The sequence below is a fragment of the Nematostella vectensis genome, chromosome 4, assembly GCF_932526225.1.
Source record: "Nematostella vectensis chromosome 4, jaNemVect1.1, whole genome shotgun sequence".
NCBI classification, from domain to species: domain Eukaryota; kingdom Metazoa; phylum Cnidaria; class Anthozoa; order Actiniaria; family Edwardsiidae; genus Nematostella; species Nematostella vectensis.
This window is the reverse complement of record NC_064037.1, coordinates 13,708,718-13,729,219: the sequence shown is the minus strand read 5'-3', so window position 1 is coordinate 13,729,219 and position 20,502 is coordinate 13,708,718. Positions and strand designations below refer to the sequence as shown.

General features: G+C 45.1%; 2 protein-coding genes across 8 annotated transcripts; one reads left to right on the top strand and one right to left on the bottom strand.

The window, feature by feature from the left end:
• The first annotated feature begins 323 nt into the window (after positions 1-323).
• LOC5510907 (SH3 and PX domain-containing protein 2A) lies at positions 324-15,128 on the top strand. Its single transcript, XM_032380108.2, has 13 exons — positions 324-606; positions 1,594-1,695; positions 2,081-2,161; positions 2,520-2,598; positions 2,785-2,867; positions 3,873-3,970; positions 4,450-4,490; positions 4,599-4,730; positions 5,396-5,509; positions 5,713-5,830; positions 6,233-6,381; positions 12,260-12,306; positions 12,600-15,128. Exons 2-13 carry the CDS (start codon positions 1,624-1,626, stop codon positions 13,836-13,838), a joined length of 2,253 nt encoding a protein of 750 aa, XP_032235999.2. The 5' UTR covers positions 324-606; positions 1,594-1,623; the 3' UTR covers positions 13,839-15,128.
• LOC5510910 (protein unc-93 homolog A) lies at positions 14,570-20,261 on the bottom strand. 7 transcript variants are annotated; one of them, XM_032380112.2, is made up of 6 exons: positions 20,243-20,261; positions 18,737-19,241; positions 17,744-18,016; positions 16,968-17,242; positions 15,959-16,226; positions 14,570-15,650 (listed from the first exon to the last, which is right to left on the bottom strand). In XM_032380112.2, the coding sequence occupies exons 2-6, from the start codon at positions 19,212-19,214 to the stop codon at positions 15,373-15,375; spliced, it is 1,572 nt and encodes a 523-aa protein (XP_032236003.2). In that variant the 5' UTR covers positions 19,215-19,241; positions 20,243-20,261; the 3' UTR covers positions 14,570-15,372. The 7 variants fall into 7 exon arrangements, 6 of the variants coding, with proteins under 6 accessions (XP_032236003.2, XP_048581901.1, XP_032236002.2 ...); XM_048725944.1 differs by lacking the exon at positions 20,243-20,261 and adding an exon at positions 20,194-20,215 and having other exon boundaries at positions 18,737-19,238; XM_032380111.2 differs by lacking the exon at positions 20,243-20,261 and adding an exon at positions 19,307-19,693.
• Between the last annotated feature and the right edge of the window lie 241 nt (positions 20,262-20,502).

The following is a 20,502-nucleotide window of genomic DNA, read 5'->3' as shown; positions in this document are numbered from 1 at the left end:
ACGGAGAAACTAACGCAATTGGACATTCAATCCGAATTGAACGAACATTATTTTGCGCGCATTGGAAATTCGATTACACGTTTGGACAATCAGTGGGTCAGTACGCAGCTCTTACAAGCTTCAATTTGATTGGGCAAATGAACAATCTCCGCACCTCGACACAAAGAACGAGAAGAATAGAGACAAAAGAACTTCTTTGTAGAACAAAGATAATAGGAGACAAAGCTGCGTACTTACTCCTTTAAAGAGCTCTTATTAAATACTTTATGCTTACGTAAGCATTTTTCAGTTACTTATATTCGTTTTTATTTTAATAGTTATTTATCTTCTGCATTTCTACAGTCTTACCGTCAAAAATGACAGGACGCGTTCATTTTAAAAACATCTTCCTCCCTACTGGTTATGAATTCCCCACACACCCCTCCAAGACGTGTATTTTTCTTATAATATATTCTTTATGTATTTAGGGACTCCTATTGTGTTGACAGAATCCATAATTGTTTGCATAAAGCTAAGTCAGAAGCATCAACCGTGGAATTTTTAACATTCGGCCACGGATTTTCTTACTTCCTCAAGTTATAACGGAATCGTCATTGGTTTATAAAGGTAAGGTATTATGCACGTGGGTATGGATAAGTTTCTATCGGTTCTTATTACTCTGCGATAACAAATCAAAGTTCAATCATGGTTTACGGTGGTTATTGTTGTTATTAGGTTTGTAATCTAAGTATTTGATAGTAAATGGTCAAATAAATGGTCTCCCCAAAATATTAGACTTGCTTGCAAAATAGTAATGGTCACTTGACCATTGAAGTGCTCATCGGATGCTGAACTGAAGGCCCTATGTGGCACCAGGCACTCGGATGGTAGGGTAACCCTGGTACGAACATGACAAAACATGGAATGGTATGGATTGGCAACTTTTGATAACTTTCGTAGATGAGCAATAAGAACATTGAAAACATGATTTTAATTTGGTGGAAATGGTGCCAATATTAATTAATAATTGACTCAACAATTCAATGGCTCTAATATTAAAACTTTTTTGCGGTACTGTGTTGTCTTATGTTTTATCTGTTGTTTTTGTCGTGACTGATTTTGTGTTTTACTTAGATAAGAAATTAACAAATTTCATTATTGTAAAATCCGTTACAATCGATTGCCACATTTTATGGCATCTATCTTAAAGATAAATTATTCCAGTCCTTCAACATGTGTGGTCTTAAAGACAATTCTTGTACCTGAGCTTTAAAAGGAAAATAGGTTTTAGATGTGACCTCTTAAATCATATGCTAACATTTAATTCGTTTACGGTCTGTTTAGCATAAGAAAATATTTAGATATGCAAATGTATACATCCGCGCTGTACAGGACCGTTGCCGGGGCCTTATAAAATCATAAGGAAATAACCTCTCTGAAATCCCGATAGAAGCTCCGCCCACACGTTCTTTTAACCCGCTTAATAATGCATTGAAGTCATTATTGCATATATGTCTTCACTAACAGTTGTATATCTATTTATCCTGAGTAATCTCAAACAAGCGTAGTAGCATTGAGGCATCAACAATTTTCACAATGTTCTTACCGTTGCAGTGGTGTCTCTGAGAGGGGGTGCAAAGCACGATGGGTCTCACTAGGATCGAGGACGTAATGCTTCAAAACATTGTGAAGAGAAAACAACCCAAGACGCAATACGTAAGGGACAAGACTGACTAAGACTTAAACGTGGCCTACAAACTTTTAAAAAGAGTCACTATTGTGTGCTCGAAGAAAACTCCCTTCGAAAAGTTTGATCTGCATTCCTAAGCATTATATCTTTGTTATAAAAAAATAATAAAAAAGGCGTGACATTTTTTCCAAGAGGAATTCTGGAGTTGCACAATATTAATGCGTACATTCGTGTTCGTTAGCCTGATATTTAGTTGATGGATCACAAATGAATGTTGAAAGCTCAACAAATATCTTCATAAGATACTAGTAACCTGTGTGAATGCATTCTGCATATGCGCGCCATTCTCGTTGTCTGTCCATTTTCGTCGTATTTTCTGATCGGCTTACTACGGATATATGTTTATTCTAGGATTACGCCATACAGGTTGCGTGGCGGGGGAGGTTAACAACCACGATTTACAGAAGCTACGACTCGATGCTTACCTTGCAGGTACTATTTTCCTTACAAAGGATTCCTGTCTCATTGCCACCTATGACAAAATGGCGGCAATGATTCAAAAGGGGTTTTTTTGTATTTCTTTTTTAATGAAAAAGGAAGGAAAAAAGGGGAGAGGCCAGTCAAAAGAGAGAACAGGGGCGGACACTTGATTAAGGGAATGGGGGATATACAAAACATATGGCGGGAGGCCAATTAAAGCTACCCATACATTTCTTCTAAAAGTTTAGTCCTAAGTCAGGGGGTTGAGGGAACTTAAACCTGCTTTCCCCCAAATCCCCACGGCTTCCGCCACTTGAAACAGTATGTCCGTTGCATATCTATAAGTGAGTTTGCTTGTTTTCATTCATAGCGCAAGCTTTTAAATCTCAAAGAATTTCCAAGCAAAAAGAAGGAGCGACGTGAAAGTACATTGTGGTCGCCGTTACCAGGTACTCATACAGATATTTTTTTCACTGCTTCGTCATAATTGAGAGAGACTTCTCACTTTCTTTTCACTTTTTTTTCGGTATACCACTCTTGTTTTCAAGAGCTTTACACCCAGAGCAGAGCCCTCTTTTCAGATGCCTGGTTACTGATGTTACGATTCGTCTCTGATGTTACGGTTTGTCTCTTAGAAATTTCAGTGTTTGATAACTTAGCGCTTAACAAATGCAAGCAAGCCATAAAAAGAGCGGGCCCAGTGGAAGAGTTCCTCAAGGTAAAGACATGTCGCTTTCCTGCCCCTTCCCTCCTTATCCTCTTTCGCATTACTCGCTCGTATAATCTTGTCTTCTCACATGATTTTTTTCATTCATGTAATAACCAACGGCGTAAGGATTTTTGACAGGAGGGGCCCAAAAGGCCCTTTCAAGGCATTTTCTCCTGTATTTTAGATAATGTCTCATACATTTACTGTATTTTTGGCTGCTAGAAGGGGGGGGGGGGGGTGGGGGGGGGCTACGCCCCTGAATTACTAACGTACTTTTTGTGGTTGTAATTGCCAAAGAAAAAAATGCGCTAATCTTGCACACTCACTGAATCTCTCGTTCACTCGAACGACCAGCTCTATGAATTGCTCACTAACTAGGAATAAAAGGAAGCAGTGCCGATTTTATCCAGAACTGCAGCCATAGTCTGAATTACACAGGATTTACACTACACGATTACACGGGGTCTTATTAGGACTGCTATAAAAGGCGCACTGTGCTGCCACGCAGTTTGCATGGATGAGTGACACTAAAGGTTAACTCTGCCTTCTTCAGTAGTCCTTAACATCCCACAATGTAACAGTTTGGTTAGCTAGGTTTGCGAGACAGGACCGCCATTTAAGGTAGTCATCCGAGCCACGAGGGATACACAGTACCCAATGTAGAGAGCCAGGTTTTTTACACCTTTGAAAAAATCCCAAGTTGACCTGACCTGAGTTCGCACCCTGGTCCTCTTGCTTGAGAAGCGAGCACGTACCACTGAGCTATCGCGCCACTCCTTAGATCGCTAGTTTACTAGATCACAGGCTTTCAACATCGGTCTTTCGTTGTTTTTAGTGTCCCAGTAGTTACCTGGATATCTCGTTCACTAGATAGCCTGTTTGCAGGATTTCGCATTTTAAAATTCGTAGTATCCTATTGCTTTATTGGATCGCCCGCTCACTAGATTGCTCACTCACGTGATCGCTCGCTCGCTGCTCAACTCGTTTGCTGAACAGCTCGTTCTTTGTCTTTAGTGTCTTGTTCAACTTCCTGCCGAGATCTCAGAGTCCGAGGTCGTAATCAAGTTTTTTCGACCTGTCCCTGACGACATGGTAACCCCGGATGACGACTGGTACGTTCAACATACAAATTATAATTATTGTTGGGAAGAACAGCGTTAGTTCATAGTGGTAATCGCTTCAACTGTGCCAGACATGTGTCCAGAGGGAGGGGAGGGGGGGGGCAGTGGGGGTTTGGACCCCACCCTGTTCTTCGAAATTACATGGAGATAACCGCTGAATCAATTCGGCTTTTTCACCTTTTTCGGATAAGAAGGTGATTATGTCGTGGTGTGTATTTGGATTGAGTTTCCTGATGCCAAGGTTTCGCGAAGAGATTGAATTACTGCTTAGGGCCCCAACCATGCGTATTTTAAGACACGCCCATGTGTGGTTTCCATAGTGACAGCAGACATGTAACTAGTGATGGGCGAAGAGGGCTCGTACCCTCCCCCCCCTCCCCACACACCTCGACCGCCGAATCTAAACTTTTTGCATTTGACTATGCACCCCTTGCTACGGGTCCTAATTCTTATATCGTCTATTCTTTCAGTTTGATTGATTTTAACGAGTCAAGAGGGTCACGAAAAAACTGTGAGTGGTCGAGCTTTGTTATAATTTCTCATACTCGCCTCTCCATGATAAACAAATCTTCATGTATCATGTGTCCATGACGTCACCAGTCAATTACTTATTTCATAGACGTGTTTCGCATCTCTGAGCCAATTCTGTTGGAGCAATACGTGGTCATCACTGACTACAAGAAAACACAACAAAAAGACTTGAACCTCAGGGCGGGGAACGTGGTGGACGTGATTCAGAAGAACGAGCATGGTAAGAGAAGCAGGGGGGAGGGGAGAGGAGGAATTACAGATTTTAACACAGGAAACCCGGTACTTATGCAACAATATCTTGATTATGGCGGTGTTAAAGAAAAAGGTGCAAAGGTTCTGAGACTAATTCACTTTTGTCTTATCCCCGAGGAAGCTTGATATACACTGTCGGCTTACCCCGAGATATTTGATTTTAACTGAAGGCATATACCTCCTAGGCTAGGGTTTCCGGTTTCCCTAGTTCTACAGGGGGCTGAGCTGGGCTAATCTATAGTTTAATGCCAATATGCTGCCATTTACATGGGGGTGGGGTTTTTGTTTGCTTCTTTGGTTGGTTGTTCAATTATCATTGAATGGGGTAGCGGTTTCTTGTTTTTGCTTTTTAAGTTGGTTGTTCACTTATTATTACATTGGGGCAGGGTTTCTTTTTTTTGCTTTGTAGGTTGGTGGTTCACTTATCATTACATGGGGGTGGGGTCTCTTGCTGTTCCATTTTAGGTTGGTGGTTCACTTATCATTACATGGGGGTGGGGTCTCTTGCTGTTCCATTTTAGGTTGGTGGTTCACTTATCATTACATGGGGGTGGGGTCTCTTGCTGTTCCATTTTAGGTTGGTGGTTCACTTATCATTACATGGGGGTGGGGTCTCTTGCTGTTCCATTTTAGGTTGGTGGTTCGTTGATCTTGATGGGGAGTTGGGCTGGGTGCCTGCGTCTTACCTCGAACCACGTGACGGCAGTGATGATGACTTTGTTACGGAGATATACGAAGATGGTGAAGGTAAGATTACGTCTGGGCATTTTATGGCTGTGTAAAAAATCGGGATGAGCAGGCTTGTATATTCTTCGGACGAATTTGAGGCGGCTTTGCGCGCCCATGCGCCCACGCCTGTGGTGTTTTGTGTTGAGTTGTGTAGTTTTTTAAAGCATTTTCACGTTATTGCTATACTGTCTGAATGCTTGAATGTTGTCTCTGGTATCTAGAGGAATTGTGCATCGTGATGGCGTCGTATGAGCCTGAATTTGAGGACGAGCTTGCCTTGGAATTTGGACAAGTGGTGAAAGTGAAGCAGAAGAACATGGATGGCTGGTGGGTAGTCAGGTGAGGACAACCGGCCTTCTTCGCCACCAACAACTCATTCAGGGCCGAATTACTCTTGGGCATCTCACGGCTTGGTTGGCTTCCAGCCGTGATGAGCAAACAGATTGCTCCCTCCTAGCCTCCTCCGCAGGCGTCTTTCCTGTGGCGTATTCAAGAAAGAGTGTGGCCTGGGCTAATGAAAAAAGCGATCTCCCCCTCCACTTTTGGATTCCAAAAGCGATTAAAATGGGTGCGATTTTTCCCTCCGGTTCAATTCGCCACAGGAACCCCAATTCATAAAAATACTGAGAGTAAAAAAACACTCGAAATTCCTGCGGAGGAAGCTAGCTCCCCACTCCCTCTTCTTCACTCTCAACATCATGCTCATAATTACCTCTTGAATACGAATCTGATATTTTTTAGCTGTGATGAGGGAATAGGATGGGCCCCCGCCATGAACCTACGGCAGGTTTGTACGTCTTCCTCTCACGCGCGGCGGATGGGCAAGGAAGCAGCACAAAGAACTATCCTTGGAGATGTGGGCCGTAGAAGCAGTCTTCACAATATAGCAGGTTTGTACGAAGGGGAGGTGGGAAAAGAAAGGAGCATGGAGGGGAAAAGGGGCATGAAAGGGGCATGAAGAGGAAAAGGGGGGGAGAAAGAGGCATGGAGAGGAAAAGTGGGGAGAAAGGGGCATGAAGAGGAAAAGGGGGGAGAAAGAGGCATGGAGAGGAAAAGTGGGGAGAAAGGGGCATGGAGAGGAAAAGGGGGGAGAAAGGGGCATGGAGAGAAAAAAGGGGGAGAAAGGGGCATGGAGAGGAAAAGGGGAAAGAAAGTGGCATGGGGAGGAAAAGGGGGAAAAAAGGGGCATGAAGTGGATAAGGGGGAAGAAAGGGGTATAGAGAGGATAAGGGGGGAGAAAGGGGCATAGAGAAGAAAAAGGGGAAGAAAGGGGATTGGAGAGGAAAAGGGGGAAGAAAGGGGCATGGAGAGGAAAAGGGGGGAGAAAGGTGCACGGAGAGGATAAGGGTGGAGAAGGGGGCATGGAGAGGATAAGGGGGAAGAAAGGGGCATGGGGAGGAAAAGGGGGAAGAAAGGGGCATGGGGAGGAAAAGGGGGAAGAAAGGGTCATGGAGAGGAAAAGGGGGAAGAAAGGGGCATGGAGAGAAAAAGGGGGAAAAAAGGGGCATAGAGAGGAAAAGGGGGAAGAAAGGGGCATAGAGAGGAAAAGGGGGGGAGAAAGGGGCATGGAGAGGAAAAGGGGGAAGAAAGGGGCATGGAGAGGAAAAGGGGGAAGAAAGGGGCATGGAGAGGAAAAGGGGGGAGAAAGGGGCATGGAGAGGAAAAGGGGGGAGAAAGGGGCATGGAGAGGATAAGGGGGGAGAAAGGGGCATGGAGAGGAAAAGGGGGGAGAAAGGGGCATAGAGAGGAAAAGGGGAAAGAAAGGGGCATAGAGAGGAAAAGGGGAAAGAAAGGGGCATAGAGAGGAAAAGGGGGGAGAAAGGGGAATGGAGAGGAAAAGGGGGGAGAAAGGAGCATGGAGAGGAAAATGGGGAAGAAAGGGGAATGGAGAGGAAAAGGGGGAAGAAAGGGGCATGGAGAGAAAAAGGGGGAAGAAAGGGGCATGGAGAGGAAAAGGGGGAAGAAAGGGGCATGGAGAGGAAAAGGGGGGAGAAAGGGCACGGAGAGGAAAAGGGGAAAGAAAGGGGCATGGAGAGAAAAAGGGGAAAGAAAGGGGCATGGAGAGGAAAAGGGGGGGAGAAAGGGGCATAGAGAGGAAAAGGGGGGAGAAAGGGGCATAGAGAGAAAAAAGGGGGAGAAAGGGGCATAGAGAGGAAAAGGGGGAAGAAAGGGGCATGGAGAGGAAAAGGGGGAAGAAAGGGGCATGGAGAGGAAAAGGGGGAAGAAAGGGGCATGGAGAGGAAAAGGGGGGAGAAAGGTGCATGAAGAGGAAAAGGGGGGAGAAAGGGGCATGGAGAGGATAAGGGCGGAGAAAGGGGCATGGAGAGGAAAAGGGGGGAGAAAGGGGCATAGAGAGGAAAAGGGGAAAGAAAGGGGCATAGAGAGGAAAAGGGGAAAGAAAGGGGCATAGAGAGGAAAAGGGGGGAGAAAGGGGAATGGAGAGGAAAAGGGGGGAGAAAGGAGCATGGAGAGGAAAATGGGGAAGAAAGGGGAATGGAGAGGAAAAGGGGGAAGAAAGGGGCATGGAGAGGAAAAGGGGGGAGAAAGGGGCATGGAGAGGAAAAGGGGGAAGAAAGGAGCATGGGGAGGATAAGGGGGGACAAAGGGGCATGGAGAGGAAAAGTGGAAAGAAAGGGGCATGGAGGGGAAAAGGGGGGAGAAAGGGGCATGGAGAGGAAAAGGGGAAAGAAAGGGGCATGGAGAGGAAAAGGGGGGAGAAAGTGGCATAGAGAGGAAAAGGGGGAAGAAAGGGGCATGGAGAGGATAAGGGGAAAGAAAGGGGCATGGAGAGGAAAAGGGGGAGAAAGGGGCATGGAGAGGAAAAGGGGGGAGAAAGGTGCATGGAGAGGAAAAGGGGGGAGAAAGGGGCATAGAGAGGAAAAGGGGAAAGAAAGGGGCATAGAGAGGAAAAGGGGAAAGAAAGGGGCATAGAGAGGAAAAGGGGGGAGAAAGGGGAATGGAGAGGAAAAGGGGGGAGAAAGGAGCATGGAGAGGAAAATGGGGAAGAAAGGGGAATGGAGAGGAAAAGGGGGAAGAAAGAGGCATGGAGAGGAAAAGGGGGGAGAAAGGGGCATGGAGAGGAAAAGGGGGAAGAAAGGGGCATGGAGAGGATAAGGGGGGACAAAGGGGCATGGAGAGGAAAAGGGGGAGAAAGGGGCATGGAGAGGAAAAGGGGGAGAAAGGGGCATGGAGAGGAAAAGGGGAAAGAAAGGGGCATGGAGAGGAAAAGGGGGGAGAAAGGGGCATAGAGAGGAAAAGGGGGAAGAAAGGGGCATGGAAAGGATAAGGGGAAAGAAAGGGGCATGGAGAGGAAAAGGGGGGAGAAAGGGGAATAGAGAGGAAAAGGGGAAAGAAAGGGGCATGGAGAGGAAAAGGGGGAAGAAAGGGGCTTAGAAAGGAAAAGGGGGGAGAAAGAGGCATGGAGAGGTAAAGGGGGGGAGAAAGGGGCATGGAGAGGAAAAGGGGGAAGAAAGGGGCATGCAGAGGAAAAGGGGGGAAGAAAGGGACATAGAGAGGAAAAGGGGGGAGAAAGGGGCATGGAGAGTAAAAGGGGGAAAAAGGGCATGGAGAGGAAAAGGGGGGAGAAAGGGGCATAGAGAGGAAAAGGGGGAAGAAAGGGGCATAGAAAGGAAAAGGTGGAAGAAAGGGGCATAGAGAGGAAAAGGGGGGAGAAAGGGGCATAGAGAGGAAGAAAGGGGCATGGAGAGGATAAGGAGGAAGAAAGGGGCATGGAGAGGAAAAGGGGGGAGAAAGGGGCATAGAGAGGAAAAGGGGAAAGAAAGGGGCATAGAGAGGAAAAGGGGAAAGAAAGGGGCATGGAGAGGAAAAGGGGGGAGAAAGGGGCATAGAGAGGAAAAGGGGAAAGAAAGGGGCATGGAGAGGAAAAGGGGGAAGAAAGGGGCTTAGAAAGGAAAAGGGGGGAGAAAGAGGCATGGAGAGGAAAAGGGGGGAGAAAGGGGCATGGAGAGGATAAGGGGGGAGAAAGGGGCATGGAGAGGAAAAGGGGGGAGAAAGGGCACGGAGAGGAAAAGGGGAAAGAAAGGGGCATGGAGAGAAAAAGGGGAAAGAAAGGGGCATGGAGAGGAAAAGGGGGGAGAAAGGGGCATAGAGAGGAAAAGGGGGGAGAAAGGGGCATAGAGAGGAAAAGGGGGGAGAAAGGGGCATAGAGAGGAAAAGGGGGAAGAAAGGGGCATGGAGAGGAAAAGGGGGAAGAAAGGGGCATGGAGAGGAAAAGGGGGAAGAAAGGGGCATAGAGAGGAAAAGGGGAAAGAAAGGGGCATGGAGAGGAAAAGGGGGGAGAAAGGGGCATAGAGAGGAAAAGGGGAAAGAAAGGGGCATGGAGAGGAAAAGGGGGAAGAAAGGGGCTTAGAAAGGAAAAGGGGGGAGAAAGAGGCATGGAGAGGAAAAGGGGGGAGAAAGGGGCATGGAGAGGATAAGGGGGGAGAAAGGGGCATAGAGAGGAAAAGGGGGGAGAAAGGGGCATGGAGAGGAAAAGGGGGAAGAAAGGGGCATGGAGAGGATAAGGGGGGACAAAGGGGCATGGAGAGGAAAAGTGGAAAGAAAGGGGCATGGAGAGGAAAAGGGGGGAGAAAGGGGCATGGAGAGGAAAAGGGGAAAGAAAGGGGCATGGAGAGGAAAATGGGGGAAAAAGGGGCATAGAGAGGAAAAGGGGGAAGAAAGGGGCATGGAGAGGATAAGGGGAAAGAAAGGGGCATGGAGAGGAAAAGGGGGGAGAAAGGGGCATAGAGAGGAAAAGGGGAAAGAAAGGGGCATGGAGAGGAAAAGGGGGAAGAATTGGGCTTAGAAAGGAAAAGGGGGGAGAAAGAGGCATGGAGAGGAAAAGGGGGGGAGAAAGGGGCATGGAGAGGAAAAGGGGGAAGAAAGGGGCATGCAGAGGAAAAGGGGGAAGAAAGGGACATAGAGAGGAAAAGGGGGGAGAAAGGGGCATGGAGAGTAAAAGGGGGAAAAAAGGGCATGGAGAGGAAAAGGGGGGAGAAAGGGGCATGGAGAGGAAAAGGGGGAAGAAAGGGGCATAGAGAGGAAAAGGTGGAAGAAAGGGGCATAGAGAGGAAAAGGGGGGAGAAAGGGGCATAGAGAGGAAGAAAGGGGCATGGAGAGGATAAGGAGGAAGAAAGGGGCATGGAGAGGAAAAGGGGGGAGAAAGGGGCATGGAGAGGAAAAGGGGGAGAAAGGGACATGGAGAGGAAAAGGGGGGAGAAAGGGGCATGGAGAGGAAAAGGGTGGAGAAAGGGGCATAGAGAGGAAAAGGGGGAAGAAAGGGGCATGGAGAGGAAAAGGGGGAAGAAAGGGGCATAGAGAGGAAAAGGGGGGAGAAAGGCGCATGGAGAGGAAAAGGGGGGAGAAAGGGGCATAGAGAGGAAAAGGGGGGAGAAAGGGTCATGGAGAGGAAAAGGGGGGAGAAAGGGGCATAGAGAGGAAAAGGGGGGAGAAAGGGTCATAGAGAGGAAGAAAGGGGCATGGAGAGGATAAGGGGGAAGAAAGGGGCATGGAGAGGAAAAGGGGGGAGAAAGGGGCATAGAGAGGAAAAGGGGGAAGAAAAGGGCATAAAGAGGAAAAGGGGGGAGAAAGGGGCATAGAGAGGAAAAGGAGGGAGAAAGGGGCATAGAGAGGAAGAAAGGGGCATGGAGAGGATAAGGGGGGAGAAAGGGGCATGGAGAGGAAAAGGGGGTAGAAAGGGGCATGGAGAGGAAAAGGGGGGAGAAAGGGGCATGGAGAGGATAAGGGGGGAGAAGGGGGCATGGAGATGAAGAAAGGGGCATGGAGAGGATAAGGGGGAAGAAAGGGGCATGGAGAGGAAAAGGGGGAAGAAAGGGGCATGGAGAGGAAAAGGGGGAGGAAGGGGCATGGAGAGGAAAAGGGGGGAGAAAGGGGCATAGAGAGGACAAGGGGGGAGAAAGGGGCATGGAGAGGAAAAGGGGGGAGAAAGGGGCATGGAGAGGAAAAGGGGGGAGAAAGGGGCATAGAGAGGAAAAGGGGGGAGAAAGGGGCATGAAGAGGAAAAGGGGGAAGAAAGGGGCATAGAGAGGAAAAGGTGGGAGAAAGGGGCATGGAGAGGATAAGGCGGGAGAAGGGGGCATGTAGAGGAAGAAAGGGGCATGGAGAGGATAAGAGGGAAGAAAGGGGCATAGAGAGGAAAAGGGGGAAGAAAGGGGCATGGAGAGGAAAAGGGGGGAGAAAGGGGCATGGAGAGGATAAGGGGGAAGAAAGGGGTATAGAGAGGATAAGGGGGGAGAAAGGGGCATAGAGAAGAAAATGGGGAAGAAAGGGGATTGGAGAGGAAAAGGGGGAAGAAAGGGGCATGGAGAGGAAAAGGGGGGAGAAAGGTGCACGGAGAGGATAAGGGTGGATAAGGGGGCATGGAGAGGAAGAAAGGGGCATGGAGAGGAAAAGGGTATAGGAAAGTATGACAGAGGAGCAGTCCCCCTTTACTTCCTCTCATCCTCTCCCCTTTTCTACTTCCCCTCCTCGTGGGGAAGAGCTAGGAACGAGTTGGGTAAGGAGAGGGGAGGAGTAGGTGAGGTGCGAGAAGGTTAAGGGAATAGAGATGGGCGGTAAAGGGGGTAGAGGAGATTTGGAGTTGGGTTAGGACATGTGGATGGGAACGGGTAGGAGGAGGTAGAAATGACAGTTTACATATGCGCCGCTGCAATCATAGCAATTAAAAATTGTAGAATAGCATTTGCCTTTACGAGGGATGATTTCCGTTATATTTTATGGCAGCTCATATTGACATTTTAAACCTTTCAGGACCAAGAAGAACCTGGGATCCCCGACAAAAGCTGAGCTCAAGAAAAGTGAGTATAAAGAAGGAGCATTTGTCGAATCCAAAAATACAAAAAAGAAAAATTTTGCTTTTTGTTATAATTTGAAACCAATTTTAGGAAATTCGTTTTCATTTCATGAGCCGTTGTTTTTAAGTTTTAAAATATTAAGGGGTATAACATTATTGTTACATTAAAAGTGGACTATTAATGTTTCTCGATCACACAAGAGCCGCTAGCTGCTTCAATAAAAAGATATAACTAATTTCAATCCTATCTGTTCACTCGAGTGGCTTATAATTTCTTTTTCTTTCTTTTTTCTTAAGGGAAGCACCAAAAAACCTTATATTAACCTTGAGTTTCACAATAACAAATCCTCCTCCGCATCGAATGCCGCCAAACGAAGGGAAAAATCTCAGGGAAAAGGCACCGAGCAAGAAAATGCAAGCCATGATCCCCCTGCGACATCTTACATCAACTTTGAGTTCCACAATAAGAATACAACATCCTCTTCTGCATTCAATGCCGCAAAGAGAAAAGAAAAGGCGATGCAAGTTAAAAAGAAAGATCAAGGAAAAGAAAAGAAAGGCCCAGCTAAATCTTACATGAATATGGAATTCCTTGAAAAGACTAGAAAGAAACAGCGCTTGCCAAAACGTGTGGGGAAGCGTACTGAAGAAGACGATGACTTAGTGGTGGTAAATTTCGGGGCGGTAAGCACCTCAAACATGGAGACTCTTGAACTTGTCGAAGAAGAAGAAAAAGAAAATGATGAGACCGAAGAGATTAACAACAACGACCAAGAGGAAGATCCCGACAGCGATAACGACGATGGCAACATAACCGAAATTAAGATCATAATCACCGAAGCCTCGGAATTTGATGACCCGGAGCATGTGATATACTACGTTATCGGCGAGTACAATAAGGATGATGATAGCGAGGTTAGCCTGAAAGAAGGTGAAACAGTTGAGGTACTTGAGCAGTCGGAGGACGGCTGGTGGCTTGTGAGGACACAGAACTTCTCGGTTGGTTGGGCACCTTCTAACTATCTGGATAAAGATCCAACCGTGTCTTACTGTATGAGGAAGCCCTCAATCAAAGGAAATCCTCCAACGAGACCTCCGAAGTCCATGATGGTTTACAAAAAAGCTATGATGGTCGCAGCCGAACAGAAGTTTTGGAAACTAAAGGAGAAAGCCGATGATGGAGCGTCTACTACACTCAAGCAATTTGATGAGGAAAATTCTAGCGATCAGAGAAGTGAGAATGTCGAGGTGGAAGTGAAAAAGACGGAAGCACAAGAGGATAGCAAAGCTAATGGAGATAATGGTAAAAAGGGTGGGGATGGTGTGAATGGAGATGGTGGCGATAAGGATGGTAATGGAGGGAGTGGATATGATAGTGTTAATGGTGGTGATGGTTTGAACGTTAACGCTGGGACCGAACATGTATACGAATATATTGACGTCAGAGAGATCCGTCTGCCAGTTCCCATAGCAACCAATCTACAGGATACAGCAGATCACCATGGAAACGACAACGAGGTCACTACAGCGCTCTAGCCGCACTCAAACGAAGTAGACATTCATTATGAAATAACATTTGAAGTAGAAATCTGGTAAAGCGGCAAAACATATCAATACACATTAAGGTTCTAAACAAGGAACTATTATCAGGGCCCCCCTCAATATTTTCGAAAATTATAAGGAAATGAACAGTAGGTTCGTGGCTGTAAGCCGCAAAACATATATCAAAACATATTCAGGTTCTAAACAAGGAACTATTATTATAATTTTTGTGGATTCTAGGCTTCTGTCTAGTAGAGTCTAGACATTGACTAGACTTGTCTGGTTTCTAGACGATTGCAATTTTCTTTGTAATGCACAAGGAAATAGCTCTAATGTGACTACAAAAGAAAGAATATCATCTTCTATGACGTTTCTATACCGATTAAGCGCTAACTTCTCAAACAGTAAACATTTACTTTTCAACAGCGCCGCTGTCAACGGTGAAGACCATCCAAGTAGTCACGCTTGGATTTATCAAAATTACTTATTAATTTAAAGATTTGCATCATTTTTTAGACCAGTTTCTAATCGGTTTCTACCCGCGACTGGAAGTAGAAACTGATTCCTAATTATATAAAAAAACTTTCAAACCTTTCACGCGCCCTTAATGCCACATAGTAAAAAACACATAGTATAATACAACTGAGTAAAAATACCTCGGAAATTGTCATATTAATACCGAATCCATGAGAATGTGTATAAATCATACAGTCAGTTCATCTTTATGCGATCAGATCTCATCTTTATTTTAACAAATAATCAATAGAATAAGCAGCCAGTCTGAGAAACAGACATTTTCCGTTGGCCATTTGCAATGGTAAAAAACTTTTTTTAAAAAATAGGTGTACACTTATTTTAAAATAACGTCATTTGAAACAGTAATATAAATGCCGATTTGCAACTACGACCGAAGGCTATTATGGGTCTCATCCATCTATTCCAACCAAATTCAGGAGAATATTGATTAATCATACAATAATCTTTAAAAGGCCATCGATGTATGGCTGGATTTCCTTTATGACCATTATGTTTGCGAATAATAGGGGACTTGAGCTAAGAGATCACGTGATTGTTTGGACGTCAAACTAGCGCGCGCTCACCCTTTTAGCGGCAAAATACAGCAAAAAAGCAACTTTTTCAGCGCAAGTCCCCTATTAGTACCCATAAGCATCTTTCGGTCGTAGAACTGCCATTCGCCATTCGTACTGACGTGTTTTTTTGAAATAGGTGTATACATCGTTGTTGCTATATGCACCATTCCACAAAATAAATGTTGTCCTTATATGATCTGTTACAATGATTGTAACTCTTGACCTCCATGTCACGTGTCCGCACGCTAAAGAGAGAAAATACAAATGATCTTAGCCTCCTCAGCAGGCGTTTCTTGTGAAGCTTTTGGCTCTCTCGAGTTTTCCAATATTTGGGCTACCTGTGGCGAAACGATAACAGGAGTCCCAAGCTTGTTTCTGACAGGACATCAAAAAGAGATTCCTTGGGGAGGCTGAGAAGGTTTATCTTTTGACAAAGCTCACTCAGCTGCTAATAGTTTCTCAGTCGGTTTTAATCCCTTAAGTTCTTTCTCTTCAGTTGGCAAGTCTCGTTGTTGGACTTGTTTTCTGTGAACCATCTCGGAGAACAGATATAAACTAAAACCCAGCACTAGCGCTATGATCAGAATAACGAGCTTCACGCGGATACAAAGCGCATTTGAGTACGCAAACGCCACGAGGAAGCCCAGCGACTCCCACAGGCGGTAGTTCGAGAAGGCGGGCTCTTGGTTATCGGCGAAGTACACGCCGTACATAGCTACAGAGAAGCAAAATACAAGAGCGTGGTAAGACAGTGTATAAATATCATTATCATACTTATCCATACATCATGTTATGATTTAGAAATAGAATGGAGCCGTTTTTATTACAGGATGTCGTCAGTATGGAATAGTCTTAATTTACTTGCTTTGCTGTTAGGCCACTGTGAAATAGACTTAACCGTTGTTTGCTATTATGTCGTCAGTGCGAATTAGGCTTTACCGTTGATTTGCTGTTATGTCGTCAGTGTGAACTAGGCTTGATCGTTATTTTGCTGCTATGTCGTCATTTTGAACTAGACAATACCGTTGATTTGCGTCTGCCAGACCGCATCTCCATAGCCTTGAAGTGCAGCCAGTACATAGAAGATCCAGACGAGGCTAGCGTCAGGAGTCCATGCTAACATGATGATAAGTACGGTCAGGTGAACCACCAAACCGCTGACGAACACCGCTAATCTGCCCGTGTACTGCGTAAGGCGCCCAAGAATGTACGAGAACGCCGCGTCGGTCACGCCAAAGCAAATCATGATAAAACCGACTTTGTGGATACCCAATGAGCACGTGACAAACGCCTAAAACATGTCACACAATAAATAGAGGTCAGGTTCATGTCACGCAAGCTGTTAATAAAAAATGAGCATGACAAAAACCTGAACTGTGTCACACAATAAATAGAGGTCAGGTTCGTGTCACGCAAGCTGTGTTAGTATATGAAGCCAAATCTGTTAACACCCAATGAGCACGTGACAAAAACCTGAACTGTCACACAATAAATAATAGAGGTCAGGTTGATGTCACGTAAGCTGTGTTAGTATATGAAGCCAAATCTGTTAACACCCAATGAGCACGTAACAAAAACTTGAACTGTCTCACCCAATAAATAAAGGTCACGGTCATGTCACGCCAGTTGCGTTACTATATAAAGCTGTTGATGCCTAATGTGCACATGATAAAACCTGAAATGTGTCACAAAATAAACATTCTGGGGTCATGTCACGCGTGCTGAAGGCGTGGACTTTTATGTATACCCTAAGGCCATGTGAAGTGACAACAAACGAGCCACTCGCAAGTGAAACAAGCCCGTCCTTTTCATTACAAAGGCTACTCCGTTACTTGTACTATTGGCAACCTACCCATTTGATCCCATATCTTGGTGAAATCTCAAAACATAAACGCTTGCTGGAGTCCACTGATGAACGTACCCTACCCATTTGACTTACGGATCCCATACCTTGGTGAAATCTCCAAATATGAACGCTTGCTGGAGTCCACTGATGAACGTACCCTACCCATTTGACATACGGATCCCATACCTTGGTGAAATCTCCAAATATGAACGCTTGTTCAAGTCCACTGAAAACAGTGATGGGTAACACAAGCTGCATCCTGCGATCTTTGAGGTGCTTAAGGGTCGCCACTAGTAATGTCACGCCAGTCACGCTTTCCTTCTTGCGTGACATATCACCCGTCAGTCGGTCCAGGAATACGACAATAAGAAGCACGGCCATCACGCCACACCCCACGTAGATACTCAACAGGGTGATGACCAGGGAGTACTCGGGCAAGGCAAGCGTGTCAGTCACGTTAACTGCAGTAGAAAGACATCAATCAGGGGCGTGGCCAAATAGAATGCAGGGTATTGGTGGTGGGGGTGGGGGGGGGGGTCAAACATATTCACTTAAATGACGGAACGGTTTTCCCAAATTCTAAAGTCATTAGCTCGAGAAAATAAGTCACTATCTTAATCCAATCAAAATACAATCAAAGTTGATAAATGCTCGAGGGGGGGAGTTTCAATAAAACTTACAGTGGTCTACTGTAAAAGTGAAAATTCTGAGGAATAGCAGAATCAATGGAATTGCATACCCTTTAAGATAAGACGATAAGCCATTTGCCACCACTTTGAGCGTTGCCAACTCGCTTATTTTTTTTTACCTTTTAGGCTTGCTATACGTAGGATACGTTCTTTCCTTTCCGCTTGTTTTCTTTTGCGCTGAATTTTCACACGCGCAATAAGCATCTTAAAACAATCTCCATTCTATGTCTCCGCTTATTTCGCTAGTGAAAATAAGGCTAAAACTCTCATTACCCGTCATATTGAGGTCTTTGGGCGGATCCCCGCAGAAGTTGACTCCGCACACCTCATTGGCATCTTCTCGGAAAATGTCCGGGCCTTTTTGTCCGAGCACAAGGGATGAGATCAAATTCCCCCAGATTTGCCCGCTCTGGAAGATGAGAAAGAAGATGCCGAAGAAGCGTGTAACGATGGCTTCCTGGGCCTGTCCCGTGATCTCTGCCAGACGTATGCCTGAGGTGGAAAGGTACGTACACTTGGAGGCCCACAAGGGAGCGGCGGAAGCACCTAGGACAAAGATAGCAACAACCATTAGGGAGAGGAGGAAGGCAAAGACAACAGCGACCATTAGAGGTAACCAAGGGAGCAGCAATAGTAAAGACATCAACGACCATCAGGGTTTCGCCTTTAGGGGGTGGAGGAAGCACCTAATGCAAAGACAACAACGACCATCAGGGGGTCACCACTAGGGAATGGAGGAAGCAGCTAAGGCAAGGACAACAGCGACCATTAGGGGGTCATTACCTGGGAGAGGCGGTAACATCTACTGCATACGTCTCGTTTGTTAGGGTCTTGTTGATAAAAAGCTCGCGAGAATTTTGCGTGTTTGACACGATGCATCCATTCGAGGGAATTTGTGTCTCAATTGGTGGGGAGGATAACACGAAGGCAGAAACGAGGCTTATAAAAAAGAAAATCATTTACGGTATGCTCGATTTTCGAATGCGTGCTTAAAACAACAAGTCGCGGATACGCCTCTCCGTCATAAACCTAACGTAAACAGACGCGGTATCTGTTTACAAGCAACTCTAATCATAGTCTTCCTCGCAGCTGGACTGTCAGGCTAGGCTGGCCGCCTAGTGTGACGGATCAAGGGCGACTGCGAGGGACTATACTCTAAATATAAAGAAATCACAAAAAAAATCATCAAGGAGTTGACATTATTCAATAAACAAATATGCCAACGTCTGCCGAACAAAACAATAATAGCGTATCTTTTGTACTTACCAAGTAGTATAGAAGCCGGTATCATTGTTCCCCAACGGGCATAGTAGTTCGCCACTGTATAGAGAACATAGGCAAACATCGATATGACTAGGGTCCACTTACAACCAAGCCTTCCGATCATGTATGGGGGTACCAGTATGCAAGATAAGATAAGAGCTGCGTACACAACACTTAAACTTGCAAGTCCAAGACCCTGGTCAGGGTTTAAACTGCTTTGAAGATTCTGAAGCGATTGAAACGCCGTAAATATAAACAGGAACCCAAGGCTGACTACAAGGACATTTTTCATAATCCTCAGTTCTTCTTTCTTTGAAGCGGGATGGTCTTGAGGCTTTTCATCCGTATCTCTTATAATGACTTCCTCCATTCCATCCTCGCTGGGTTTCGCATTGTCCGGTGCTTGGCTTTCCATCATGTTGTCACTAGCTGTAAGCCGTTCTTTTTCGTCGACGGGGAGTTCGTTATTTTCATCCGCCATTGTTGTTTATGCGATGTGTGTTTGCTGCTAAATGGAATAATGAATAGGGGTTATAATCAACCCTAAAGTTATAAAAGCCAAATACTTCTAACCAAACAAACTTCGGTTCGGATGAAGCGAGCCCCCTGCAATTATTGTCCAGAGCGAACATACGATATCATCAGCATTTTACAAGAGGTCGTACATTTGAACAAATATTACATGACTGAATACATTATTTGTGCTTTTATGCAATGTTCTTCCAAGCGTAGAGATGTTGAGTATTAGATCGCCATTATTACGTTTCTTTTACTATATCCCTATATCCTTGCAAAACTGTGTAAGAGGAAGTAGAAAGGATTAAATTAATAAGATAGGTAAAAACTCGAAAAGAAGTCGCGATATTTCTCGATCCAACTATAAAATTATCTAAGGTAATCATGAAACAATTGAAACATGAACACATTTTTAAAGTTATTCAACGAGAGTAGACATTGAAGTGACAAAGAAGAAGCAAACTACACTTAACTTATTGATTTAGTCATAACAGAGGAGTGCTCTTTCGTTGTCGATTGTTTGTCATTTCTTACGACGGACTTGCAGAAGTGTTGGTGGTGAACATCAAAATGTTATAAAAGAAAATCACATCAAAATAAGGGAAATTGCACATGATAGGTTTGCAAAACGCCATTCGTCCGATGATCGATGTGGATATATAATACCAGACAATCGCTAATGAGCCTCTTAAAAATTAATTTGCACAGTTTAACAACTCTATCAGTTTTATCAACTGACATAACTTGACCTTAAAACATATCAAATGACAGTAACAATACCAATAGTATAAACAAAAGAATTCGTACGATAGTAAAACCATACGTATTATATCGAACCGAAGAAGGATAAGCCAGTAGAAAATAGTGCATGATATCTTGATATTAGTGTTACTTTACCAGATTTTGCAGCGATGCTGTTCATAAAAAAAACAAAGTGTACTTACGGAGATTTTATTTCATGGCTATTCGTCATTGTCACTTAGTCTGAAATACCTTTATACACGTTTGTTTCTTTCTTGGCGAGAGCTTCTCTCGCAATAAGGGTACAGACAGCAGACTGGCAGAATGTGACTCTCACGGCGGATAGATGAGGATCCTTGATTTCTTTAGGTAACCATTAACCCGAGACTAAAAAAGGGGGAGGGGTCAATTGAAATCGGTAAATTTTTATCAACCAAATCAATTTTTCTGGATAGGTGGGGTGGGGAGGCTTATGAGGCCAAAGTTACCCCCGCCTCTACATTATTTTGTAT